The following is a 27,912-nucleotide window of genomic DNA, read 5'->3' as shown; positions in this document are numbered from 1 at the left end:
TTATTTCATGTTAAAGACTTCTTTTAGGCCTTCCTGTGCCCGAGTTTCAGTTATTTTTCCCCAGTCTCTTGGGAGATCTGCTGGGTTAGCATTATAACTGTTAGCTAACTGGTGATTGAACTTCTGAAAAATAAACTTCCAGTAATCAGAAGCCTCAATGCTGGGATCTGGCTGAATGCGCCAGTCTGGGTAATAGATGCGATAATCTTTGTAGGGATGACGTTTCCCTTTTGTGTCTGAATTTCGGAATGAGTTCTCAGAAACCACTTCAGATGAGCATATATCATAGACAAGTTTTTGTGTATCAAGATACCTGTAACCGCATAATCCTTGTGGCCGATGCACAGATGCAAAATGCTCCTTGTGGTCACTGCCTCCTGCTTCACAGGGGACTTTACAAAATGGACACTGCTTCCCACAGCCAAACACTTGCTTGAAGATCTCATCCTGGGGTTTTAATGACAGATTGGAGAGTTTGGCCTGAATATCCAAACCACCAAATTGGAGTAAGATTTCTTGTTCCAGATCCAGAAGAAAAGTTTGAATATTAGCACAAAACTGGCCTGTTTTTGCTGTGTTTTTAAACTGGATCCCAAGTAAGTTGTCCTTGGAAATGACTAGGTCCTGCTGCAGCGCTTCACAAAAGTTGTTTAAAAATGCTAAGACTGTGGTATTTTTTCCATTTTTGGAGCTTTCCAGAACTTCCCTCACTTTCTTTACTATTGTAGATAGAATCTTTTTCTCCAACTCTCCCAGACGCTTAGTCTCCCTGTAATGATCCATCATCCGTCTCTGAATCCAGGTTTTGACAAATTCTTCATAGTTTTTCATATATTTCACATAGTTATCAAAGTTCATCTCCTCCAGAAGCTTTTTCTGTACAGTGAACTGGAAAAAGGTCCGGCTGCCATATTCAATGGACTCTGCCTTGTTGAGAATGTCATCTACTATCTCTATTCCTAGCCTTTTGTTGATATAATCCACCAAGGCAGGTTTGAGACACTGATAACAGAAATCCCTGGCCCTTGTTTGGTTCTCATCTTTTTCCAAATACAGGTCAGTAAAGGTGGAGAAATACTGAGGTTTCAGCTTCTCTAGACGACACTGAGGATCATTTTGTTGGATAAAATCTTCATGCATCTTCTGAAATCTCCAAGCCGCCTCCCCCAAAATATGAATTTTCAGGTCAACTTCAAAGCAAGCAGTAGTGCCGAGTTTTTTAACATCCTCCTGTTGGAGCCTCTCATTGATCATGTTCAGCAGTTCCCTGCAATGGATTTCATCGTAGTCCACTTTGGAATTTACCTTTTCTTCCGAGTATCTTTTACCCTCTTCTATTAAGGATTTAGCAAGTTCTTCTGCGTGAACAGTTGTTTCACATTCCCCTGTGGACAAGAGTTGTTTCATAGTTTTGATCCATGCTGTATCTATGTACTTGTTTTTCATTCTGAAATTGTTAATTCCATGAAACAACAAACTACCTAAATCCTGTAGCTTCTGCCTGACGGCACTCCCTCGATTTGCCAGGTCCTTTCTCAACTGGGACTCCATCTCTCGATAAACTTCACGTTTCTGTAAGCTGCTGAACTTCAACTCTGACAGTGTTTCTCTCCACATGTTTTCAAATTCTGATTTCAGTTCCTCATGCTCTAGTTTATGTTTTTTATTCCTACATTCATCCAAGACCCTGTCAACTTTCCCTTCAATTATCTGCATGTATGAGGTCTGGATGTTTTCTGTCTTGTGCTGGCCTTTTCGAATTCGAATTGCTACCTCGCACTTGTGCTCGGAGTAGCTCTCAAGTTCGTTTTTGAGGCTGTTTGCACTCCTGATAAAATCTTCTCTGTACTTTTCTATCAGGTGCAGATTCGAAACTCCACTTTCAAAATAATCTTGTAAATTATCCAAAACTTTTTGTTTCTCGTGCTGCAGTTTTTCCTGTGCCTCATTTTTCAACATGGATAAGGCACTAGCCTGTAGTTTCTCTGATGTCTGATTCTGAATGACAGTTTCCTTTTCAGATACCCAGAGATGTATCTCTTTGCGGAAATGCCACTCCCACTCGGAATACTTCATAGACAGCTGGTTATAGGCTTCAGCTACAAGGCTGTTTCTGAAACTGAAGATGAAGTTCTCGTGTTTTACAGCATTCCACAGGCTCTCCACCCATTTGACAAACTGGGGAATGTCCTTAGGGGCTCTATTACGTGACTGTTTCTTTATAAAATCAAGCAGGTATTTCTTTAGCTCACACACCCTCTCACTGTATCCCATGTTCACTGGAGCCATGGGAGGGACTCCATGCCACAGCCCAGGGATGTACCAGTTGTGTTTCTCTGCATCATAGTCCATAATACATGAACATTTCACTTTTTTACATTGTTTTTCCATCCTAGCTGCAGCTTTGGTCATTTCATTCAGCTGCTCTAGGAGGTGCTTCCTGTCCCTCATGTTTTGTTCATGCGCAGACACATCACTGACATTCTGATGCACAAATTGGCAGTTGGCTTTTTGCCCTATTTCCTCCATTCTGAGAAAGGCATGGACCGCAATTTGCAGAATATCCTTCATTTCAGTGGCATTCTCCATGGCCATGTTAACGATGGTTATGTCACTTAACTCAATCACCAGTGTGGCCAGCTCATTGTCATGTTGATAACTATCCTCCAGCAGGGCCAGTTCAGGGGCTTTCAAGCCTTCTGTGTCTATCACCAGGATGAAGTCACAGCCCAGTTCCTGCTGAAAGTTCTCTGCCACTTTAATGAGCATCATGAAGGCTCCCCGCGTACATCGGCCACTGCTCACTGCAAACTGCAGGCCGAACATGGTGTTGAGGAGGGTGGATTTCCCAGTGCTCTGTACTCCCAGCACCGTCAGAACCACCATTCTGGACCTTCCCCCCAGCTTGGCATGGAGCTCAGTCAGAACATCTGTCACCCAATGCAGTGGGATGTTGGATGAATCTCCATCTAACAGTTCCATAGGAAACCCTTCCAGCATCAGGTCAGCTGCTATGCCTGGGAGATGGATGAAATGTCTTTGGCATTCTGCCTTGTCTCCTTCTTTAACCATTGAGCATTCAGCTTCATAGAACTGCCCCAACTCACGCATGAAATGCTCAACCCCTAAGGAAGTGGTAGATATTAATTTATCCAGCATAGTTAGTGCTTGTGGGTCATCTCCTGCCATTTTACTTTCCCCTTTATATTGATCCCGTAGTTTAAAAAGATTATCTCGAGCAATGTGATCCAGGCTAAACTTCATCCATTTCAGGAAGTAATGTTTCTCCATTAAAGGCAATTGTTCTATTCCATTAATAAATTTAATCAATCCATCAGTAAGGTCACATTGATTCTGCTGTCTACGTAATTCCAACAGTTCCTCTCTCAGTTGAGATTTATAGTCTTCAGTGGCAGTCTCCCCTTGCCTTCTCATTCTGCACAGTTCTTTTTCCACTTTAGCCAATTTTTCCCAGAGATCCCCCTGCAGTCTCAGCATTTCCCTCTTGTACTTTGCCACATCTTTTATTTCCACAGTGATTTCTCTCGCCCGCTTGCTTGCACTCTGGCATTCCTTACGGTCCTCATCTACCTGGATTCCTAGTTCACGTGCAGTCACAGCCATGGCTTCCAAATTCATTCTCTCGGGAGGTGAACTTGTTATGCTTTTTATTGTATATTTCAGTTTTTGAACAAATCCTGCATTATTTGTGGTGCTGTCTTTCTTCAGCAGTTGCGATTTGCTCAGATTCAGCACTGGAGCCAACTTATTAAGGAATCCCAATGTTTCCTTGGGATTTCCATTCTTGCAGTTGAGGATGAAGTAGTATTTAGTGGCTGATCCCTGCAGGGATGATAACAGCGTGTATTGTCTCTCACTGATGCTCTCAGTAACTGTGAACACTGCTGAGGAGACCACTGTTAAAAAGCTGAACTGCAGCCAGTGAGATTCAATGTCTCCACGCAGATTTGTAGCTGCAACGGGTTCTGGGAAAAGATCTGAATTCTCCCTCCCAGCAGGGAAATACCAGGAAATCTCAACCAGCCCATCTGCGATTTCCCGAGGGACATTCCCAGAGTCCATGTCCCGATGGATAAAGAAATCGTGGTGCTGCTGGGAGGGGCTGAGAACCTCATTGAGGAGTTTGGACTTGGAGAAGCTGCAGCTCCCCAGCCGCACAAAGGAAATGGTTGGCATTGCTGTGAGCACCAGGCTCTCCTCTCTGAACCCTCTGCTCTCTGCCAGGGAGTGCGGCCTCCACTTCCTCACAATGTCCCTCATGGCCCACAGCAGTAGGGTGCACTTGGGGGTGTTGATGGGAGGTAGCAGCAGAGGGAGGGCAAACTGGCACATGGACATTTTGGACAGGATCTCCTGCTGTAGGAAACTGTCGGAGCAAAGCAGAACGGCACAGAGAACATCGAGGGGATGTAGAGACTCTCTGATGTCAGTGTCACTAAAACTAAAAACATCTCCACCTGCAATCTGTGCCTCCTCACTGCCTCCTTCATCATCATATGCTCTATGCACAAGGCTTGTGTTTCTGGCTGTCCCATTCAGAGTCATTAGTTTCCTCAGGAAATGCCACGGTAAATCCCCTAACATCTGAGGAGTCCAGTTTTCTATACTTTCTGAGCCAATTTCCAGGACATGCTGCAGCCTGAGTTTTGTGCTTTGGTATTCCTGCAGGTTTAGCTGAGAAAGGAGTCCTTGAAAAGCGTTATTTTTCTCTGTAAAACAAAATGAAAATAGGATTCTCACGACTTTCGGAAGTTAGATATTCCCAGACAGAACATTTTTAGAGATGGAATTAATGATGTAAAATCTTAATAATTTAAAAGGAAAATTCCATTGGTGGCTAGTAATTAGGGGCTAATGGAGTTAAAGCTAATAAACTAATCCCCCTCTTCTATTTCTTTAACTAACCTTTACAGCAGGGCTTCTCAACCTTTTTCTTTCTGAGGCCCTCCTCAACATGCTATAAAAACACCACAGCCCACCTCTGCCACAATAACTGGTTTTCTGCATATAAAAGCTGGGGGCAGCATTAGGGGGTAGCAAGCAGGGCAATTGCCTGGGGCCCCACACCACAGGGACCCCCACGAAGTTACATTGCTCAGGCTCCAGCTTCAGCCCCGGGTGGCAGGGCTCAGGGAGCTGGGCTTCAGCCCCATGCAGTGGGGCTTCAGCTTTCTGCCCTGGGCCCCAGCGAGTCTAATGCTGGCCCTGCTTGGAGGCCCCCCTGAAACCTGCTCAAGGCCCCCTAGGGGGCCCCAGACCCCTGGTTGAGAACCACTGCTTTACAGCATATACTGTTCTTTTCTCCCTTCTCTCCAGCAGCCATATGAGGGAACAGTGGGGGGTCGGGAAGGGGCGGAAGGAGAGTCTGGCAGTGCTCCCCCCACCTTCTTTACAGCATCACGGTAGAGGGCTGTCTCTGGAGGGAGGGGCTGGTGGGACTGGTGCCCTCATCCCTTATTGGTACATGCAGACTGGAGCTGGAGGTGTAATTTCAAGCTGGAATAGACATAGGCATGCTAGCTTTGTTTGATCTAGTGTGATAAAAATACAAGTGTAGCCACAGTGGCGGGGTCGTGGGATGCCCGCGTACAATCCCATCTGAGATCCTATGTACGTGCTCAGGAAGCTAGCCCACACCACCACAGCTAGCGTCTACCTTTAGTGTGCTCGCTTGATCAAAGCTAGCGCGGGTATGTCTGCCCAAGCTGGAAATTGCACTTCGAGCTCCAGTGTAGACAGGCCCTAAAAGAGCTCCTCTCTCCACTGAAAGTATAGAGCGTTGCTGAGGTCAGAACATGCATACACGCTGCCTTTTCAATCCTCTTGGCACAGAATCAGAGTAATCCTAGAGTGTGAGTGCAGGTACAGCCCCCGTGCAAAGCTCCATCCCCACCTCAGGAGCAGCATGCGGGGCCCAAATCGCAGGAAGACGAGGGAGAGTGAATGAGCAATCGTCCAAGGTGTCACTTTCCTGGTAGGGACCTGTGACCAGGAAGCAGTAGGCCCATGACACAGTGAGGTGAGTGAGCAGTGAAAAGAGTGGCAGGGAGGCCTGTGACAGGGAGGTGGGGAGCAGGGCACATGGATTTCTCAGCTCTTTATTTTTCCCAGGTGGGAGTAGGGCGTGAGAAAGCCGAGTGGTAACTGTCTGCTCATTTTCACTAGGAGCAATGATAGGAGTTACAGCATTAGGAGCTACTGAGAGGAGCAAAATGTATTTATTGAAGGAGAGGAAAAGCCCCAAATTGATTAGTTGGTTAGGTGATTTTATTGGGACATCAATCCAATCAGGAAGCAAATGTGGGGACAGGGGTGCAAGGAGAAGGGGTAAAATTGTAGAGAGGTTCTCACATTGTTAACTGGGTTCTCTCTCAAGGCAGATGGGTCATTTGTGAGGCCAGAAATTAACTTGATTTGTATCTGTTTTTTTAGAGAAGGTGTTACATGGCATTATATTTTATTGTTGGATTCTGGTTTTTAGTTTGCTGGTCTTTGCACTCACTGTTACTCCTTGCTAGGTCTGAAACTCCAGAGTCATGTTAAGATGCAGTTAGTCAGAGGAGTGTCAGTGGAGAGCCTCAGCTCTGTAAGTATGCAGGGGATTTGTGTTCTGCAGTAGCAGAGTCTCCTTAATTGTGTATCTCTGATGGCCATCCAACTACAGACAGTGGGGGGGCTAAATCATAGACGATTAGGGTTGGAAGAGACCTCAGGAGGTCATCTAGTCCAACCCCCTGCTCAAAGCAGGACCAACCCCAATAGATGTATATGTGTGTGGGGAATGGTAATTCACTGTTCAATGCGTGTTATCCACAAAGGGACTTTAGGCGTTGCAACACTCAGCATTGCAACATATAATTTTTAAGCGCCCTGCTGCCCACTGGACTCCTCAGTCCCGAGCTAGGATCCCAGGCTCCCTATATAATGCATGGGGAGAGTAGACACCTAGAAATGGGATTCACAGAAGTCAGCATGCTGAGCCAGGAACCAAAATGAAATACTGATGAAAAGGGTGGGACCTAAGCCCTGCCCCTCAAAGGTAATTAGATACTTAACTCTGGGCCAGAGAGAGATGCCTATATCTGCTCAGGATTCTCAGCTGTAAACCCTCTCCTGAAGTTAGGCTCCTAAACTAGGTCATCCACTGAGAGACCCCACCCCATTATAGCCAATAGCCTGCTGGAGTGTGGGAGATCCAAGTTCAAGTCCCTCCTTCAAATCAGCCAGACTGGGTTTTTGAAAACAGGCTTCCCACATCACAGGCAATTGCCCTAACCAAAAGGCTGTTGAGTATTCTGGGGGACGCATATTCCATCCAGCTCAAAAGATCACCAGTCTGGTTGCCCTGGGCTGTCTTTTGTGCAAGGCTTGAGCCAGCAGGCATGCTCTGAGAATGCTACCAGATCAGACTCCACAGGCTAGAAAGGTGGGGCAATGTCTAGCTGAGAATCCCCAGGCTTGGGGCTGCTGCCCCATCTGCAGCTCCTGCTGGGGCTCAGGGCTTCCACCCTGTGGCTCCTTCCAAGGCTCAGGGCACCCATTTTTCAAATTGGCCAGGGCCTCTGGGCATGGGCCCCATGGGCCCATGTGTTAATCCTCTACTGACTGTGACTTGCAGCTAGGAGCCCCTGGCTGGCGTGCTCCCAGCAGCACTGGGGGGAATCGAACCCACCTCCACCTCTAGGAGTCTCCTCCAGCTGCAACAGTTCCGTGATATTTCACCCCAGCAAGGCTCAGGCCTTGTCTACCCTACTAAGTTTTGTTGCCAAAAACTGCCTTTTGGCGACAAAACAGTGAGAGCGTTCACACTGCAATGCGACTTTTGCTGGGAAAAACGTCTGGTTTCGGCAACAAAAAACTTCCACCCTAAGAGAGAGTTTTTTCTTTCCCCCTCCCTTTATTGTTGACAAAGAGCCAGTGTAGACACAGCTGTTTGTTTTGTGGACAGAACTGTTCCCCCCAAAGCCAAAGCCCCCCAAAGACCCCAAAGCCAGGGGCTGTCAATCAACCGCCTGGAGTGGAGTGGAGGGGATGGAGTCCCTGCTTGCCGCTCAGCTGCTCTGCAGCAGAGGAAGGGTGGCGGGCTAGGACCAGGGAGAAAGTAGGTACCTGCTCTATGTGGGTAGGTGTGTGGGTGGGATCCTGTTTACCCCCTCCCCAGCTCTGCTGTGCTTGCGGTTTACCCCTGGCCCCTCCCTTGCTCCAGGGAGGAACCCTAGCTCGTGCCCCACTGTGCTTTTGCCCCCTGGCCCCTGCTTTGCTCCAGCTGGGGACCAATCCTCCCCGCCCATGCCCTGCTGTGCTCTTTCCCCTCACCCAGAGGAGGATTTACCATAAAACACAGGGTGTCCTGGCACAGGACTCCCCCCAACGACAGGGGGCCCCAGGGCTGGGCAGCTGCAGGGGCAGAAGCTTGGTCCTGCTGGCTCCTGGGGCTCCTGCTGCAGGCTCTGCCCACCCCCACTGGCAGCCAAGCTCCCCCCTCCCCGAGCGTGCCACATCCCCTCTCCTCCCCCACCCTCCCAGCACTTCCCCTGCCTCCAAACAGCTGTTTGCCAGTGCTCAGGATGCTCCAGGAGGAAGGGGGAGGAGCAGGGCTGCAGTGCACTTGGGGGCAGGGACTTGGTGAAGGGGTGGAATCTGGGCAGGACAGATCAGAGACAGAGCCCCTGCACTTCCTCTACACATATGCCCCCAGCCCCAATTTATTCACCCCCTTCACACATGGAGCCCCCTGCCCTCCCTGACTCCTGCACCCCCTGACACCGCCCAGCCCCCTGCCCTCCCTGACACAACCCCAGCCCTGACTCTTGCACCTCCCCACATCCCACTCACCCTGAGCACCAAACAGGAGCTCCTTCACCCCCACCCCACATCCCCACCTGCACCCCTTGCACCAAACAGGAGCTGCCACAGGTAAGTGCTCAACACCCCAACCCACTGCCCCAGCTCTGAGCCCCCTCCCACATCCTAACTCCTGGCCAGACCCTGCACCCCAACTTTTGTTACATTTTGTTTAATAAGCACTCTTATCCAAAGCACTTTACAATAGTTAGCTAATGGTACAAACAATATTTGGAAAGATCATTAAGTGATCCATTGAGACTCTCAGCAATTTTCAAGTGGTCTGTGGAAAAATAAGTTAGACTACAAAAACAATCAAGGTACCTCACTTTATTTTCATTTTCTTCCTATTTCTTATAGGAGGACAATGAAGAACAAAAGAATGAACAGCAGGGCCGGGGGGGGGGGTGCGGAGATAAGAGAGAATGTTCTTTTTCTTGGCTGGGTCCCAAGGGGGGGGGGCCCAAAAATGAAGCTGAGCACAGGGCTCCACTAACTCTAAATCCGCCACTGTCCTGCCATATGAAAAAGCTATATAAGATGGGGAGTGACATCATAAGGGTTCTTCACTCCCCACCCAAGAAGAGTCTTGGAAACACGCAAGAACAAAGACTGAACTGGGGGAAGCGCAGGACCCAGGCTAAAGGGATTTCTAGCCTGTGAAGGAAACACCTGGGGGGTTCTAAGATGTAAAGCAAGTGCAGCTTGCCCCTTAAGAATCTTCAGCCTGCTTGTATCATCTCTTAGGGTGAGAATCTGCTAATTCATATCCAGTATATTTAGTATAAGAAGTTTAGTTTGTGTGTTTAGTTTATTTGCTAGGTGATCTGCTTTGATCTGTTTGCTATCCCTTATACTCACTTAAAATCTATCTTTTGTGGTTAATAAAACTTGTTTGTGGTTTATCTAAACCAGGGAGTTGGAGTGGGTGTGTCAAGGTTCCTTCCCCATTCTGAACTCTAGGGTATAGATGTGGGGACCTGCATGAAAACCTCCTAAGCTTACTTTTACCAGCTTAGGTTAAAACTTCCCCAAGGTACAAACTATTTTACCCTTGGACTTCCACTGCCACCAAACTTTATCTGGGTTCCTGAGAAAATGTAGTTTGGACACATCTTTCCCCCCAAAATCCTCCCAACCCTTGCACCCCACTTTCTGGGGAAGGTTTGGTAAAAATCCTCACCAATTTGCAGAGGTGACCACAGACCCAAACCCTTGGATCTTAGGACAATGAAAGAGCATTCAGTTTTCTTACAAGACGACTTTTAATAGAAGTAAAAAGGAATCACCTCTGTAAAATCACGATGGTAGATACCTTACAGGGTAATTAGATTCAAAACAGAGAATCCCACTAGGCAAAACCTTAAGTTACAAAAAAGACACACAGACAGGAATATTCATTCTATTCAGCACAGCTATTTTCTCAGCCATTTAAAGAAATCCTAATTTAACATACACCTAGCTAGATTACTTACTAAGTTCTAAGACTCCATTCCTGTTCTGTCCCCGGCAAAAGCAGCATACAGATAGACACAGACCCTTTGTTTTTCTCCCTCCTCCCAGCTTTTGAAAGTATCTTGTCTCCCCATTGGTCATTTTGGTCAGGTGCCAGCAAGGTTACCTTTAGCTTCTTAACCCTTTACAGGTGAGAGGATTTTTCCTCTGGCCAGGAGGGATTTTAAAGGGGTTTACCCTTCCCTTTATGACAGGGTGTATGGGAATCTTAGCTCAGGGGCAAAAGGCTTTTGTGTATTCCTCTCCACATTGAGGGAGGGGCTGAATTTTATGAGCTTACGCTGTACAGTTCCCTGTGCAGCTCAAGACAGTAAAATTTTGGGTTTATACTCCAGAGGGGGTGCATGCCTGAGGAGCTGGGAGTTGCCCTAACTGTAGCCTTCCTATACAGGGGCTGGTCAGAGAGCCTGAATGTAACTACAGCTGGATGTGTCCCTACCTGCATGTATGCTGGGGAAAGTTCAGGCTGGAGGGCTTTGCAGCTGGTCACAGGAGTACAGTGTGAGAGGAAGCCCAGTGGTGGGTCAGGGGGCTCAGTGGTACCCCAGTTCCAGGTGGCACCCTGGGATGGGGAAGCCATCACACTGGGTTGGGCCTACCCTCAAAGGGCCAGCATTATCTGGTACACAGTTGTAGTAACATATTAAGGAGGAGACAGTACCTTCAACATCTTCTTTTTCTGAGAATACAGTGCCTCCTAAATTCTTGGGTTCATTCTCCATACTTGAAGATCCTAGAAAGGAAACCGCATTAAAACTCTCAGATTCTTAAAGACTTTTTTGATGTTTCTGTATTCTTAATAGTTATATAATCTCCTTTCAAAATGATGAAGATGCCCCAAGAAGCTTTTTCTACAGTAAAAATAAAGCCAATGAAAATTCAAACACTGCAGGAAATGCTAACCACAGGGAACAGGAAGGCAAAATGCAGTTTGCTGTTACGTATTGTAGATTAAATGTTCTAATTCTGTAGTGAGGTTCCAGAATTGTTCATTGGGTTTCAAGAAAGATAGGTGACCTGTGAGGCCAGAAATTAACTTGATTTCACCTTTTTCTTTTGTGAAGGTGTCACAAGGTATTACATTTTAATTGTGGATTTTGATTTTTTAATTTTGGTGTTTGCACTCAGAGTTACTCTTTATTAGACCTGGTAAGTTAAGTTAAGTGCAGTTAGAGGAAAGTCTCAGATCTGTAACCGTGCAGGGATTTACATTCAGGGCCATTTCAGACACAGGGTCTTCAATTGGATCTCTCTGATGGCTGTTCCAACCATGAGCAGACTATATAAGGAGGGAGTGACTAGACACCTGAGCACTGTGCAGCAGATATTACAGTTCTGTGATACTTCACCCCAGCGAGTCTTACTCACTCCACTCTGCACTCCCTGAGCCAGTCTCACTAATCAGAGGTGGAGGGCTCCAGCCACATGAGTCTGTAGATGGCCCAGGAAGTGCTTGTACCTGCCCTGAGAATAGCCATATGGAGAGCTCTACCAAGGGACAGAGTGTGGGGGAAAACAAGCTACTCATGTGTCAAGGTTCTTTCCCCACTCTGAACTCTAGGGTACAGATGTGGGAACCTGCATGAAAGATCCCCTAAGCTTATTCTTACCAGCTTAGGTTAAAAACTCTCTCAAGGGACAAACTTTGCCTTCTCCTTGAACCCTCTGCTGCCACCACCAAGTGTGTTAAACAAAGAACAGGGAAAGAGCCCACTTGGAGACGTCTACCCCCCAAAATCTCCCCAAGCCCTACACCCCCTTTCCTGGGGAAGGCTTGATAAAAATCCTCACCAATTTGCATAGGTGAACACAGACCCAAACCCTTGGATCTTAAGAACAATGAAAAAGCAATCAGGATCTTAAAAGAAGAATTTTAATGAAAGAAAAAGTAAAAGAATCACCTCTGTAAAATCAGGATGGTAAATACCTTACAGGATAATCAGATTCAAAACACAGAGAATCCCTCTAGGCAAAACCTTTAGTTACAGAAAGACACCAAAACAGGAATATACATGCCATTCAGCACAGCTTATTTACCAGCCATTTAAACAAAAGGAAATCCAACGCATTTCTAGCTAAATTACTTACTAACAAGTTCTAAGACTCCATTCCTGTTCTGTTCCCAGCAAAAGCATCACACAGACAGACAGACCCTTTGTTCCTCCCCCCTCCAGCTTTGAAAGTATCTTGTCTCCTCATTGGTCATTTTGGTCAGGTGCCAGTGAGGTTATCCTGGCTTCTTAACCCTATACAGGTGAAAGGGTTTTACCTCTGGCCAGGAGGGATTTTATAGCACTATAAACACAGAAAGGTGGTTACCCTTCCCTTTATATTTATGACATCATGTCTTATTTCCACAGCCCATCCTCTCATCCTGCCTCTTTTCTCCATCCATTGGAGAGTGCTGCTGCTCCTCCCTTTTCCCTTCGCCATTCCCCTGGTGGCTCACCTTCTGTCCTCTCCTCCAGCTCTTCTCTGGTGTCTCCCTTAGAGCCCTGGGAAACAGCTAGGAGAAACAGGATGAAATTTAATGAAAGAAAAGATTAGGCTCAATATCCAGAAGAACTTCTGGACAGTGAGACCTATGAGGCTGTGGAATCATCTTCCTAGGGGGAAGGTTGAGAGCCCCATCACCTGGGTCATAGAAAATTAGGACTGGATAAACACTTGGAGAACAGACAGTATGCAAAAAATACTAGGCGTTTTCAAGTCTCCCTGCCAGAAAAATCCCCACCTGTCCCTGGCTGTTTTTGGTCTTAGTGATGCTTTCATTTTTTTTCTCTGTTTGAAATGTTGCTAGATGCTAACCTCATCTTGGTAAGAAATGCATTTGCTGCTGGTTAAATCTTCCCTTGGGCCTTGTCTCTACTAGGAAAATTAAAACCATAGATCAGGACCAATACAGGGCAACTGGTTTTAGCAATAGAGGGGGATGTTTTTTCAGTTTGCAGTCTGGTAGTGGGTAGTGTGTTGTGAGAGAAGCAGAGACTTTGAAGAAAGCTGAGCCCTGATTAGGGACCCTATAAAGGCAGCCAAGCAGCCAGCGGCACATGAGCAGCAACACGGAAGCCAAAAAACAGAGCTGACAACAGGGAAGTTTGAGAGGGAGCTTGTAAGGGGAGTTTGCGGGAAGGGGTGTGTGTGTGTGTGTTTTGTTTTGACTGGTGCTGAGGAGGGAAGGCTATGACAGCTAGAGAAGCAGCCATGGTAGGGACCCAAGGAATGGAAGAGACAATGAAGGTGAGTGATGTGGAAGCTGCAGGATTTATGTCATTCTGAAGAGGGTACCTGAAAGCTGCTTCCTTTTTATGCCTGCTAGATTTGATTGAAGAGCGGATCAGAGGTTTGGAGATGCTTTTAGAAACCATGGTTGAGTTTCAAAGAGGATTTGAGCAGATGATGGAAGGAAGGTGAGAGGAAGCTGAAGAGAAAAGTCAAGACTCAATGCAAGCTAAACTGAAGAGCTGTGAACGTAGGCTGCTGGATGAGGAGAGTGGCCAGTGGAAGCATGTGACTATGAAAACAAGGCATAGGAAAAGACCGGCTAGTGAACAAGAAATAGAGCCGAGGAACAGGTTTGCTGAGCTGGATAAAGGGGAGAGGCAGGCGGTAACAGAAGAGAAGAGTAGCTAGTCACCCACAAGAAGAGGAGAAGAGTCAATGGAGGTAGCCAGAGGTCAGAGCCCCAGGAGGAGAGAGGAAGACTTGCCAAAGATTGCAAGTGAGAACAGAAGGCAGGGGGACTTGCAGCCAGAGGGAACACAAGGGGGAAGGCTGCAGAATTGAACCAACACCAGGAAGAGAGAGGTCTATGTGACTGGGAACTTCCTACTAAGAATAGACAGGCCTGTCACCAGAGCTGATCCAGAGAACAGAAGGCTGTGCTGTCTGACAGGAGCTAAGATATGGGGTGTGGACCTGAGGCTGAAGTGGATCCTAATCGGAACAGGAAAGAATCCTTAAGAATGGCCATACTGGGCCAGACCAGAGGTCCATCTAGCCCAGTATCCTGTCTTCTGACAGTGGCCAGTGCCAGGTGCCCCAGATGGAATGAACAGACTAGGTAATCCTCAAGTGATCCATCCCCGGTTGGTCATTCCCAGCTTCTGCCAAAGACAGCCTAGGGACACCCTCCTTGCTCATCCTGGCTAATAGCCATTGATGGACCTATCCTCCATGAATTTATCTAGTTCTTTTTTGAACCCATTATGGTCTTGGCCTTCACAACATCCTCTGGCAAGGAGTTCCACAGGTTGACTGTGCGTTGTGTGAAGAAATACTTCCTTTTATTTGTTTTAAACCTGCTGCCTGTTCATTTGGTGACCCCTAGTTCTTGTGTTATGAGAAGTAGTAAACAACACTTCCTTGACTACTTTCTCTACACCAGTCCTGATTTTATAGACCTCAATCATATCTCCCCTTAGCCATCTCTTTTCCAAGCTGAAAAGTCCCAGTCTTATTAATCTCTCCTCATAAGGAAGCTGTTCCATACCCCCAATAGTTTTTGTTGCCCTTTTCTGAACCTTTTCCAATTCCAATATAATCCACTGATTGTCCTTCACATGGGAAAAATTATGCTGCTAGATTCTCACTGGAACAATTTTCCCTATGACTGGAGAATTGCAAATATAGTACCTATATTTAAGAAAGGGGAAAAAAGTGATCCAGGCCTCTTATTTTAACCTCAGTTGTATGCAAGGTCTTAGAAGAAATTTTGAAAGAATGAATAATTAAAGACAGAGGCAAACAGTAATTGGGATAAAATACAACATGGTTTGCAAAAGAAAGACTATGCCAGAAGATAACAGATTTTCTAGACAAAAGAAATGCAGTAGATCTAGTCTGCCTGAATTTCAGTTAGGCATTTGATACAGTCCACATGGGAAGTTATTAGTTCAATTGGAAAAGATGGGGATTAATATGAAAATTCAAAGGTATGTAAGGAACCAGTTAAAGGGGAGACTACAATGGATTGTACTGGAAGGTGAACTGTCAGGCTGCAGGGAGTTTACTAGTGGAGTTGCTCAGGGATTGGTCTTGGGACCAATCTTATTTAACATTTTCATTAATGAACTTGGCACAAAAAGTGGGAGTGTGCTAATTAAATTTGCGGAAGACACACAGTTGGGAGGTATTGCCAATACGGAGGAGGACTGGAATATCATACAAGATCTGGATGACCTTGAAAACTGGAGTGATAGAAATGGGATGAAATCTAATAGTGAAAAGTGCAAGGTAATATACTTAGGGACTAACAACAAGAATTTTTGCTATAAGAAGGGGACATATCCGTTGAAAGTGACAGAGGAGGAGAAAGACTTGGGTGTATGGGTTGATCACAGGATGATTATGAGCCACCAATATGATATGGCCTTGAAAAAGGCTAATGGAATCCTAGGATGCATAGAATCATAGGACTGGAAGGGACCTTGAGAGGTCGTCTAGTCCAGTCCCCTGCACTCATGGAAGGACTAAGTATTATCTAGACCAGGGGTTCTCAACCTTTTTCTTGCTGAGGCCCCCTTCAGCATCCTATAAAAAACACCAGGGCTCGGCGCAGGAGGCAGGGAGTGCAGGGCTCTGGGCTGGGGGACACCCTTGGGCATAGACATAGATTTACTTCTATTTCGGGGGGGCAAGGGCTGGCAGGGATCAAGCCAGCTCCGCACAGCAGGGTCCAGGGACAGCGTGCCCCCTCCACCCCCTGACTCACTCAAGAGGCCACCCAGCTGTCTGGGTAGTGGGGGGATGCAATAAAAAAAAATATAACTCAAAGGGGGGACTCAGTTCAAAAAGTTTAACAACAGTTTAAGGTGCAGGCAGGGGAGTAGCTAGGGGCTGTGTGAAGTGAGGGGATAGCTCAGGGTGTAAGGAGGGGATAGCTAAAGGGCTGTGTATGGGAAGGGGGTAGATCAGGGTGCAGGGAAGGGGTAGCTTTGGGCTGTGTGCAGGCAGGGGATAGCTCCGGGTGCAGGGAGGGGATAGCTAAGGGCTGTGTACAGGAAGGGGGTAGCTCAGGGTGCAGGGAGGGGATAGCTATGGGCTGTGTAGTGGCAGGAGGGCTCCCAGTGCAACTCCCAGCTTCAGGGGGCAGGTGTTGGGGCTCCCAGCTTCAGCCCCCCTGGCTTGGGGTGTGGGTGAGGGCTGCTGGCTTCAGCCCCGCGCCGCTCCCGGCTTCAGCACTGGTGCTCGCTGTGCCAGGTTTCAGCCCCGGGGCTCTGCAGCCCTTGGTTGAGAACACTGATCTAGACCATCCCTGGCAGGTGTTTGTCTAACCTGCTCTTTAAAATCTCCAAGGATGGAGATTCCACAGTCTCCCTGGGCAATTTATTCCAGTGCCTAACCACCCTGACAGTTAGGAAGTTTTCCCCTAATGTCCAGCCTAAACCTCCCTTGCTGCAATTTAATCCCATTGCTCCTTGTCCTATCCTCAGAGGTTAAGGAGAACAATTTTTCTCCCTCCTCCTTGTAACAACCTTTTATGTACTTGAAAACTGTTATCATGTCCCCTCTCAGTCTTCTCTTTTCCAGACTAAACAAACCCCATTTTTTCAGTCTTCCCTCACAGGTCATGTTTTCTAGATCTTTAATCATTTTCATTGCTTTTTGGACTCTAATTTGTCCACATCTTTCCTGAAATGTGGCACCCAGAACTGACCTTGCATCAGGCGAGACATGTCCAGTCGAGACAGGGAAGTGTTACTGCCATTATACAAGGCACTGGTGAGACCTCATCTGGAATACTGGGTGCAGTTCTGGCCTCCCGTGTTTAAGAAAGACAAATTCATATTGGAAGAGGCGCAGAGAAGGGCTACTAGGATGATCAGAGGACTGGAGAACCTACCTTAGGAGAGGAGTCTTAAGGAGCTTGGCTTGTTTAATCTAACAGAATGAAGGCTGAGGGGAGATATAACTGCTCTCTATAAATGAATCAGAAGGCTAAACATCAGGGAAGGAGAGGAGTTATTTTAAGTCGAGTCCTAATGTTGGCACAAGAACAAATGGATAGCCAGTTTATATCAATAAGTTTAGGCTTGAAATTAGATGAAGGTTTCTAACTATCAGAGGAGTGAAGTTCTGGAACAGTCTTCCAAGGAGAGTAGTTGGGGCAAAAAAAACTAACCTTGTTCAAGACTGAACTTGATAAGTTTATGGAGGGGATAATAGGATGAGGTTGCCAACAATGGCATATGGTTCAGCCATGACTGCTATTAGCAAATATCTCTAATGACTGGAGATGGGACACTAGATGGGAAGGGCTCTGTGTTATTATAGTGATTTGTTTCCCCGGTGTTTGGCTGCTGGATCTCACCCACATGCCCAGGGTCTAACTGACTGCCTTATTTGGGGTTGGGAAAGGACTCCCCCCCCCCCCGCCCCCCAGGTCAGATTGGGAGAGAAACTGGCCTTTTTTTTTTTTTTTTTTGCTTCCTCTGCAGCTTGGAGTCACTTGCTGGTCTGAAGTCTTCAAATCAAGATTTGAGGATTTCAGTAACTCAGCCAGAGGTTCTGGGTCTATTACAGGAAGGGGTGGGTGTGGTTCTATGGCCTGCGATGTGCAGGAGGTCAGACTAGATTATCATAATGGTCCCTTCAAGCCTTGAAATCTGAGTCTATGTAGAATCAGGCATTTTTACCATTTTTTTTACACTTTTGCTCCATGTAGGATGCTTACAAGTAATCAGCCAATTAATGATGGGTAGAAGGAGCAGCAGTCAGTGAAAACTGATATATAAAATCATTTGGAGCCATCTAGGTCCTGTTCCAAAGAACGAAGCTGGGCTGCTGGTCAGTCAAAGATGTGCAGTTCTCAGGGTGTGTCTTCACAGCAGAGTTAGTTTAAGTAATAACTTGCGTGTTACCCCAACTAGACTCTTGTCCACAAACAAGAATCTCTAGCTGTAGTTAAGTGTAGATTAAACTCAGGTTAGCTACCTTGTGCGTGTGTGTGCATGCCGCTGAAGCTCCAGCTAATAATCCAGTGTTACCTCTCAGCAGCACCTAATCCAATCGCTCTGCTACTCAAATCGTTCTGTGTTACTCCAGTGTTGTTTTGAAGTGTGGTTGCTCTCACTAGAGCTAGGCTAGCTCAAGTGCAGTAACTTGAGTATACGAAGTCTAGCTAACTCTTGCAGTGAAGATAAAGGCCACAAAGAACTCTGCCATCAGAGGCGGACGGCTGAGAAATGTGTAAAAACCAGTACCCTCCAAATATCACAGGTGGCATGGAGGGGAAGGTTGCTCCTGAGTAGCTCTGAGGAACATGGCTTCCACCTCCTGTGCTCCTCTGACAGCAGCCCTGGCTGGCAAATCACAGATGGTTTGCCAGTTGAAAGAACAAATCTCACAAACCACACATGGGTTGTCAGAGCTGGACTTGCAGCAGAAACGATGGGGGTATTTGGGTGAGACTTGGGGAAGGGGATGCTTTACAACTAGTCTCTGTGTACTCTTTATAATGTCTCCAGTTTTATATTTTTTTCCTGATTTTCAAATGTAAAAAAACCCATCATTCAAAACAGTTAAGGTTGATAAGGACAAACACCACCCACATCAAAACCACAAAACAATGAAATATTGAGTAAAACCAGCAAGTATTATCTCGACCACAGCTGGAGAACCACTGCAGCAGTGAATTTAAATGTTCAGAATTAACATTTCATTTTCAAGACATCTAGATAGACTTATGTGTAGTGCTGGGGAGGAGCCGATGGTCATGGTACATGTAGGTACCAATGACATAGGGAAGGATAGGAGAGAGGTCCTGAAGGCCAAATTTAGGCTGCTAGGTAAGAGATTGAAGTCATAAGAATGGCCATACTGAGTCAGACCAAAGGTCCATCCAGCCCAGTATCCTGTCTACCGACAGTGGCCAGTGCCAGGTGCCCCAGAGGGAGTGAACCTAACAGGTAATGATCAGTGATCTCTCTCCTGCCATCCATCTCCACCCTCTGACAGACAGAGGCTTGGGACACCATTCTTTACCCATCCTGGCTAATAGCCATTAATGGACTTAACCTCCATGAATTTATCCAGTTCTCTTTTAAACGCTGTTATAATCCTAGCCTTCACAACCTCCTCAGGCAAGGAGTTCCACAGGTTGACTGTGCACTGTGTGAAGAACTTCCTTTTATTTGTTTTAAACCTGCTGCCCATTAATTTCATTTGGTGGCCCCTGTGGGGGCAAGTAAATAACTTCCCCTTAGTCACTTTCTCCACACCACTCATGATTTTATAGACCTCTATCATATCCCCCCTTAGTCTCCTCTTTTCCAAGCTGAAAAGTCCTAGCCCCTTTAATCTCTCCTCATATGGGACCCATTCCAAACCCCTAATCATTTTAGTTGCCCTTCTCTGAACCTTTTCTAACACCAGTTGTGGCAAAATACCTTGTTCACCTCAGCAGGCTCCATCCTTTTTAGCCTTGGAGACTCAGGTTTGGGGCAAGGCAAATCCTTATAGGTGGCACAGGGTCCTGCTACTCCTCTCCTCAGTCGGTCCCTTGTGCTTGTTTCCTTTCCCTTCTGGGGAGCGAGTGCAGCCTCCCTACTGGGAAGGTCTGGTGTCTTGCTGCAAACAGCCTACTGGCAACTTCCCTGTTCCCCTCACTCTCCCTCTCTTTCCACCCCGGGGAGGGTTTAAAAAGGTCCCAACTAGTTGGAGTCAGCTGAACCTAATTGGTTCCCTAGCAACCCCTTTTCCAGCTGAACCTTATTGCCCCCTGGTTATCTCTCCTCAGTGGATAGGGAGGGGCCTTTTAATCCCCTGGGACTAATTACTACCCTGCCCTTTGGAGCCGTTTGTCCTGGGTTTACCACACAGTATATCTTTTTTGAGAGGAGGGGACCACATCTGTATGCAGTATTCAAGATGTGGGCATACCATGGATTTATGTAAGGTCAATAAGATAGTCTCCGTCTTATTCTCTATCCCTTTTTTAATGATTCCAAACATCCCGTTTGCTTTTTTTTTTTTCCAAACATCCCGCTGCACACTGCATGGACATCTTCAGAGAACTATCCACGATGACTCCAAGATCTTTCTCCTGATTAGTTGTAGCTAAATTAGCCCCCATCATATTGTATGTATAGTTGGAGTTATTTTTTCCAATGTGCATTACTTTCCATTTATCCACATTACATTTCATTTGCCATTTTGTTGCCCAATCACTTAGTTTTGTGAGATCTTTTTGAAGTTCTTCACAGTCTGCTTTGGTCTTAACTATCTTGAGCCGTTTAGCATAATCTGCAAACTTTGCTACCTCACTGTTTACCCCTTTCTCCAGATCATTTATGAATAAGTTGAATAGGATTGGTCCTAAGACTGACCCTTGGGGAACACCACTAGTTACCCCTCTCCATTCTGAAAATTTACTAGTTATTCCTACCCTTTGTTCCTTGTCTTTTAACCAGTTCTCAGTCCATGAAAGGATCTTCCCTCTTATCCAGTGAAACTTAATTTACTTAAGAGCCTTTGGTGAGGGACCTTGTCAAAGGCTTTCTGGAAATCTAAGTACACTATGTCCACTGGATCCCCCTTGTCAATATGTTTGTTGGCCCCTTCAAAGAACTTATGCTGAAATAAATTGGTTAGTCTCTAAGGTGCCACAAGGACTCCTTTTCTTTTTGCGAATACAGACTAACATGGCTGCTACTCTGAAACCTGTCAAATAGATTAGTAAGACATGATCTCCCTTTACAGAAACCATGTTGACTTTTGCCCAACAATTTATGTTCTTCTAGGTGTCTGACAATTTTATTCTTTACTATTGTTTCAACTAATTTGCCCGGTACTGATGTTAGACTTACTGGGTCTGTAATTGCCGGGATCACCTCTAGAGCCCTTTTTAAATATTGGTGGTACATTACCTGTCTTCCTGTCATCGGGTACAGAAGCTGATTTAAAGGACAGGTTACAAACCATAGTTAATAGTTCCGTAATTTCACATTTGAGTTCTTTCAGAACACTTGGGTGAATACCATCTGGTCCCGGTGACTAGTTATTGTTCAGTTTATCAATTAATTCCAAAACCTCCTCTAGTTACACTTCAATCTGTGGCAACTCCTCAGATTTGTCACCTACAAAGGACGGCTCAGGTTTGGGAATCTCCCTAACATCCTCAGCCGTGAAGACTGAAGCAAAGAATTCATTTTGTTTCTCTGCAATGACTTTATCGTCCTTAAGTGTTCCTTTTGTATCTCGATTGTCCAGGGGCCCCACTGGTTTTTTAGCAGGCTTCCTGCTTCTGATGTACTTAAAAAACATTTTGTTATTAACTTTTGAGTTTTTGGCTAGCTTTTCTTCAAACTCCTTTTTGGCTTTTCTTATTACATTTTTACACTTAATTTGGCAGTGTTTATGCTCCTTTCTATTTACCTCACTAGGATTTGACTTCCACTTTCTAAAAGATGCCTTTTTATCTCTCACTGCTTCTTCTACATGGTTGTTAAGCTACGGTGGTTCTTTTACTGTGTTGTTTAATTGGGGGTATACATTTAAGTTGATTCTCTATTATGGTGTCTTTGAAAGTGTCCATGCAGCTTGCAGGGATTTCACCCTAGTCACTGTGCCTTTTTATTTCTGTTTAACTAACCTCCTCATTTTTGCATAGTTCCCCTTTCTGAAATTAAATGCCACAGTGGTGGGCTCTTGTGGTGTTCTTCCCACCACAGGAATGTTAAATGCTATTATATTATGGTCACTATTTCCAAGCGGTCCTGTTATAGTTACCGCTTGGACCAGATCCTGCGCTCCACTCAGGACTAAATCGAGAGTTGCCTCTCCCCTTGTGGGTTCCTGTACCAGCTGCTCCAAGAAGCAGTCATTTAAAGTATCGAGAAATTGTGTCTCTGCATTTCATCCTGAGGTGACATGTACCCAGTCAACATGGGGATAATTGAAATCCCCCTCTATTATTGAGTTCTTTCTTTTGATAGCCTCTCTAATCTCCATTAGCATTTCATCATCACTATCACTGTCCTGGTCAGGTGGTAGATAATAGATCCCTACTGTTATATTCTTATTAGAGCCTGAAATTACTATCCATAGAGATTCTATTGAACATGTGGATTAATCTAAGATTTTTATTTCATTTAATTCTACATTTTCTTTTATGTATAGTGCCACTCCCCCCCATCCCCCCGCACGACCTGTTCTGTCCTCCCGATATATTTTGTACCCCGGAATGATTGTGTCCCATTGATTGTCCTCACTCCACCAGGTTTCTGTGATGCCTATTATACCAATATTCTCCTTTAACACGAGGCACTCTGGTTCACCCATCTTATTATTTAGACTTCTAGCATTTGTGTACAAGCACTTTAAACATTTGTCACTGTTTATTTGTCTGACCTTTCCTGATGTGTCAGATCCTTTTTTATGTGAATGTTTCTCGTCTGAACTGGCCCATACTTTATCCTCTTCCATCCTCTTCTCCTGACTAAAACCTAGAGAATGTCTCTCAATAGACTCTCCTCGAAGAGAACTCTCTGTCTGATCCACGTGTGCCTCTGCAGCCATCAGCTTCCCCCCCCCCACCATCTCTTTGTTTAAAAACTGCTCTGCAACTTTTTTAATGTGAAGTGCCAGCAGCCTGGATCCACTCTGGTTTAGGTGGAGCCCACCCTTCCTGTATAGGCTCCCCTTAGCCCAAAAGTTTCCCCAGTTCCTAATAAATCTAAACCCCTCCTCTCTACACCATCGTCTCATCCACGCATTGAGACCCTGCAGCTCTGCCTGCCTACCTGGCCCTGAGCATGGAACAAGCAGCATTTCGGAGAATGCCACCATAGAGGTCCTGGATTTCAGTCTCTTTCCTAGCAGCCTAAATTTGGCCTCCAGGACATCTCTCCTACCCTTCCCTATGTCATTGGTACCTACATGTACCACGACCACCGGCTCCTCCCCAGCACTACACATAAGTCTATCTAGATGCCTCGAGAGATCCGCAACCTTCGCACCAGGCAGGCAAGTCACCATACGGTTCTCCCGGTCATCGCAAACCCAGCTATCTATGTTTCTAATGATCAAATCTCCCATTACTAACACCTGCCTTTTCCTAATGACTGCAGTTCCCTCCCCTGGAGAGGTAACCTCAGTGCAAGAGGCTACCCCAACATCATCTGGAAGGAGGGTCCCAACTATGGGAAGGTTTCCCTCTGTTCCCGTTGACTGCTCTCCTTCTCTGGGCCTTCCATCCTCCTTAACAGCGCTGGGGCTGTCTGACCGGAGGTGGGACAAATCTACAGTGTCCTTGAAAGCCTCCTCAACAGACCTCTCTGCCTCCCTTAGCTCCTCCAGTTCTGTCACCCTGGCCTCCAAAGCCCGTACGCGGTCTCTGAGGGCCAGAAGCTCCTTGCACCAAATGCACACATATGCCACCCACCCACAGGGCAGGTAATCATACATGCTGCACTGAGTGCAATAAACTGGATAGCCCCCAATCTGGTGCTGGGCTTCTGCCTGCAGTCTCTCCTACAGCTACCTAGGTTCATGATAGGGTTTTTGTTTAAAACAAGAAGTTTTGATTAAAGTTTAGTTTAAAGGTTTTAAAGAATGGCAAGTGTACCTCGCCCCCTTCCCACTCCCCTTCCAAACTCCCTCTCGAAACTCCCTGTTAGCAGTCCCTGTTTGCAAAGCTCAAGTCCAGGACCTCCATGTTAGCATTCTCTGAGACGCTTCCAGTTCCATGCGCAGGGCCAGTTAGATAGGCAGAGCTGCAAGGTCTCAATGTGTGGATGAGACAATGGTGTAGGGAGGAGGGGTTTAGATTTATTAGGAACTGGGGAAACTTTTGGGAAAGGGGGAACCTGTAGAGGAAGGATGGGCTCCACCTAAACCAAAATGGAACCAGATTGCTGGCACTTAAATTTAAAAAGGTCATGGAGCAGTTTTTAAACTCAGGGCTGGTGGAAGGCCGACAAGTGTGGAGGAGCATGTGGTTCGGACATCCCTTAGGGGAGGATCTATTAATAGAGAAGATCTATTAATTAAGACTCTCTATGTCCTCTTAAGGACGAGAGGATGGAAAATGATAAAATACAGGCAGGATCTGATCAGAAACAGTCAAATGAAAGAGTCCCATTCAATTATATTGTGTAATGGCGGACAGCTCAAAGGAGACAAGTTTTTAAAGTGCTTATATACCAGTGCTAGAAGTCTAAATAATAAAATGGGTGAATAAGGATATTAATATAATAGGCATCACAGAAACTTGGTGGAATGAGGATAATCAATGGGATACAGTAACACCAGGGTACAAAATATTTTGGAAGGAGTGGCACTATATGTGAAAGAAAGAGTAGAATCAAATGAAGTAAAACCCATAAATGAATCAAACTGTGCCATAGAATCTCTATGGATAGAAATTCCATGCTCTCATAATAAGAATATAGTGGTAGGTATATAGCGGTAATATATTACCGACCACCTGACCAGGATGGTGATAGTGACTGTGAAATGCTCAGGGAGATTAGAGGGGCTATTACAATAAAAAACTCAATAATAATGGGGGATTTCAATTATCCCTATATTGACTGGGTACATGTCGCCTCAGGACGGGATGCAGAGATAAAGTTTCTTGACACCTTAAATGACTGCTTCTTGGAGCAGCTGGTCCTGGAACCCACAAGAGGAGAGGCAATTCTTGATTTAGTCCTAAGTGGAGCACAGGATCTGGTCCAAGAGGTGAATATAGCTGGACCGCTTGGTAATAGTGACCACAATATAATTAAATTTAATATCCCTGTGGCAGAAAAAACACCACAGCAGCCCAACAGCGTAGTATTTAATTTCAGAAAGGGGAACTACACAAAAATGAAGAAGTTAGTTAAACAGAAATTAAAGGGTACCGTGCCAAAAGTGAAATCTCTGCAAGCTGCATGGAAACCTTTTAAAGACATCATCGTAGAGGTTCAACTTGAATGTATACCCCAAATTAAAAAACATAGTAAGAGAACCAAAAAAGAGCCACCTTGGCTAAACCACAAAGTAAAAGAAGCAGTGAGAGGCAAAAAGGCATCCTTTAAAAAATGGAAGTTAAATCCTAGTGAGGAAAATGGAGAGAAGCATAAACACTGGCAAATGAAGGGTAAAAATACAATTAGGGAGGCCAAAAAAGAATTTGAGGAACAGTTAGCCAACCAGTGGGGCCACTGGACGATCGAGATGCTAAAGGAGCACTGAAGGACGATAAGGCCATTGCGGAGAAACTAAATGAATTCTTTGCATTGGTCTTCATGGCTGAGGATGTGAGGGAGATTCCCGAACCTGAGCCATTCTTTTTAGGTGACAGATCTGAGGAACTGTCCCAGATTGAGGTATCATTAGAGGAGGTTTTGGAACCAATTGATAAATTAAACAGCAATAAGTCACCGGGACCAGATGGTATTCACCCAAGAGTTCTGAAGGAACTCAAATGTGAAATTTAAGAACTACTAACTGTAGTCTGTAACCTATCATTTAAATCAGCTTCTGTATCAGATGACTGGAGGATAGCTAATGTGATGCCAATTTTTAAAAAGGGTTCCAGAGGTGATCCCTGCCATTGCAGGCCTGTAAGCCTGAGTTCAGTACCGGGTAAACTGGTTGAAACTATAATAAAGAAAAATACTGTCAGATATATAGATGAACATAATTTGTTGGGGAAGAGTCAACATGGTTTTAGTAAAGGGAAATCATGCCTCACCAATCTACTAGAATTCTTTGAGGGGGGGTCAACAATCATGTGGGCAAAGGGGATCCAATGGATATTGTGTACTTAGATTTTCGGAAGGCCTTTGACAAGGTCACTCATCAAAGGCTCTTAAGCAAAGTAAGCTGCCACAGGATAAGAGGGAAGGTGCTCTCATGGATTGGTAACTGGTTAAAAGATAGGAAACAAAAGGTAGGTATAAATGGTCAGTTTTCAGAATGGAAAGAGGTAAATAGTGGTGTCCCGCAGGGGCCTGTACTATTCAACATATTCATAAATGATCTGGAAAAAGGGATAAACAGTGAGGTGGCAAAATTTGCAAATGATACAAAATTACTAAAGATAGTCAAGACCCAGGCAGACTGCAAAGCGCTACAAAAGGATCTCTCAAAACTGGGTGACTGGGTAACAAAATGGTAGATGACGTTTAATATTGATAAACGCAAAGTAATGCACATTGGAAAGCATAATCCCAACTACACCTATAAAATGATGGGTTCTAAATTAGCTGTTACCACTCAAGGAAGAGATCTTGGAGTCACTGTGGATAGTTCTCTGAAAACATCCACTCAATGTGCAGCGGCAGTCAAAAAAGCAAACAGAATGTTGGGAATCATTAAGAAAGGGACAGATAACAGGACAGAAATATCATGTTGCCTCTATATAAATCCATGGTACACCCACATCTTGAATACTGCGTGCAGATGTGGTCGCCCCATCTCAAAAATATATATTAGAATTGGAAAAGATTCAGAAAAGGGCAACAAAAATGATTAGGGGTATGGAACAGCTTCCCTATGAGGAGAGCTTAAGACTGGGACTTTTCAGCTTGGAAAAGAGATGGCTAAGGGGAGATATGATTGAGGCCTATAAAATCAGGACTGCTGTAGAGAAAGTAGACAAGGAAGTGTTGTTTACTACTTCTCATAACACAAGAACTAGGGGTCACCAAATGAAATGAATAGGCAGCAGGTTTAAAACAAATAAAAGGAAGTATTTCTTCACACAACGCACAGTCAACCTGTGGAACTCCTTGCCAGAGGATGTTGTGAAGGCCAAGACCATAACAGGGTTCAAAAAAGAACTAGATAAATTCATGGGAGGATAGGTCCATCAATGGCGATTAGCCAGGATGGCAGGGATGGTGTCCCTAGCCTCTGTTTGCCAGAGGCTGGGAATGAATGACAGGGGATGGATCACTTGATGATTACTTGTTCTGTTCATTCCCTCTGGGGCACCTGGCACTGGCCACTGTCAGTAGACAGGATCTTTGGTCTGACCCAGTATGGCCATTCTTATGTTCATTCATGTACATATATAATGCAAAATTTTGTTATAGTTGGGAAATATGCTGTCTCTCTCTCAGTGTTATGGCTATTACCTTTTTTTTAATGAAAAATAGAATAGAAAGAGATTTGACCTACCATGGCCAGAAGGTTGTAAATTCTGATTGGTGCCAGGAAAGAGGATTTCTAAACACTCCAGAAATTGCTGGCAGGTTGACTCCCCTTTTTTCTGTATGTGAATTAACAACTTCCTGATTTTGATCACGATGTCCTCTTTTTGATTGAAGCTGTTGTACTCCTCCTCTGTGATGATGGACAGGGCAAGTAACTCATCCAAGATGTTATCAGGGTCTCTTTGAATAAGTTGTATCAGCTCTTTGCGTTTGGTGCATAGAATCCTGTATTTGTCACCAGTGGCCATTATCACTGAATCACAGGATCCGCAGTCATTTGCTTTTAAGAGACAGAAGACACAGGATTTGTGAAGCTGCTAGAGACAGCTTCAGTTTAATGAGTAACGCTCTAGGAAAGTGCCTTGTTCGTGATCATGACATT

General features: G+C 45.4%; 1 protein-coding gene across 1 annotated transcript; it reads right to left on the bottom strand.

Moving 5' to 3' along the window:
• On the bottom strand, positions 1 to 27,818 carry LOC141989275 (interferon-induced very large GTPase 1-like). Its single transcript, XM_074955721.1, has 5 exons — positions 27,496 to 27,818; positions 12,759 to 12,886; positions 11,844 to 11,868; positions 11,042 to 11,113; positions 1 to 4,763 (listed from the first exon to the last, which is right to left on the bottom strand). Exons 1-5 carry the CDS (start codon positions 27,776 to 27,778, stop codon positions 1 to 3), a joined length of 5,271 nt encoding a protein of 1,756 aa, XP_074811822.1. The 5' UTR covers positions 27,779 to 27,818.
• Between the last annotated feature and the right edge of the window lie 94 nt (positions 27,819 to 27,912).

The sequence above is a fragment of the Natator depressus genome, chromosome 6, assembly GCF_965152275.1.
Source record: "Natator depressus isolate rNatDep1 chromosome 6, rNatDep2.hap1, whole genome shotgun sequence".
Lineage (NCBI taxonomy): Eukaryota > Metazoa > Chordata > Testudines > Cheloniidae > Natator > Natator depressus.
Note: the sequence above shows the minus strand (reverse complement) of the source record. Positions and strands in the feature narration are given on the sequence as shown.

Coding starts and splice junctions, on each gene's coding strand:
- LOC141989275 (XM_074955721.1), bottom strand. CDS start 27,778: ATGGCCACTGGTGACAAATACAGGATTCTATGCACCAAACGCAAAGAG. Junction 11,869..12,758: donor CCAATGGATGGAGAAAAGAG/GCAGGATGAGAG, acceptor GTCCCTTGGTAG/AGCTCTCCATATGGCTATTC. Junction 11,114..11,843: donor TCCATATGGCTATTCTCAGG/GCAGGTACAAGC, acceptor TTTCCTTTCTAG/GATCTTCAAGTATGGAGAAT.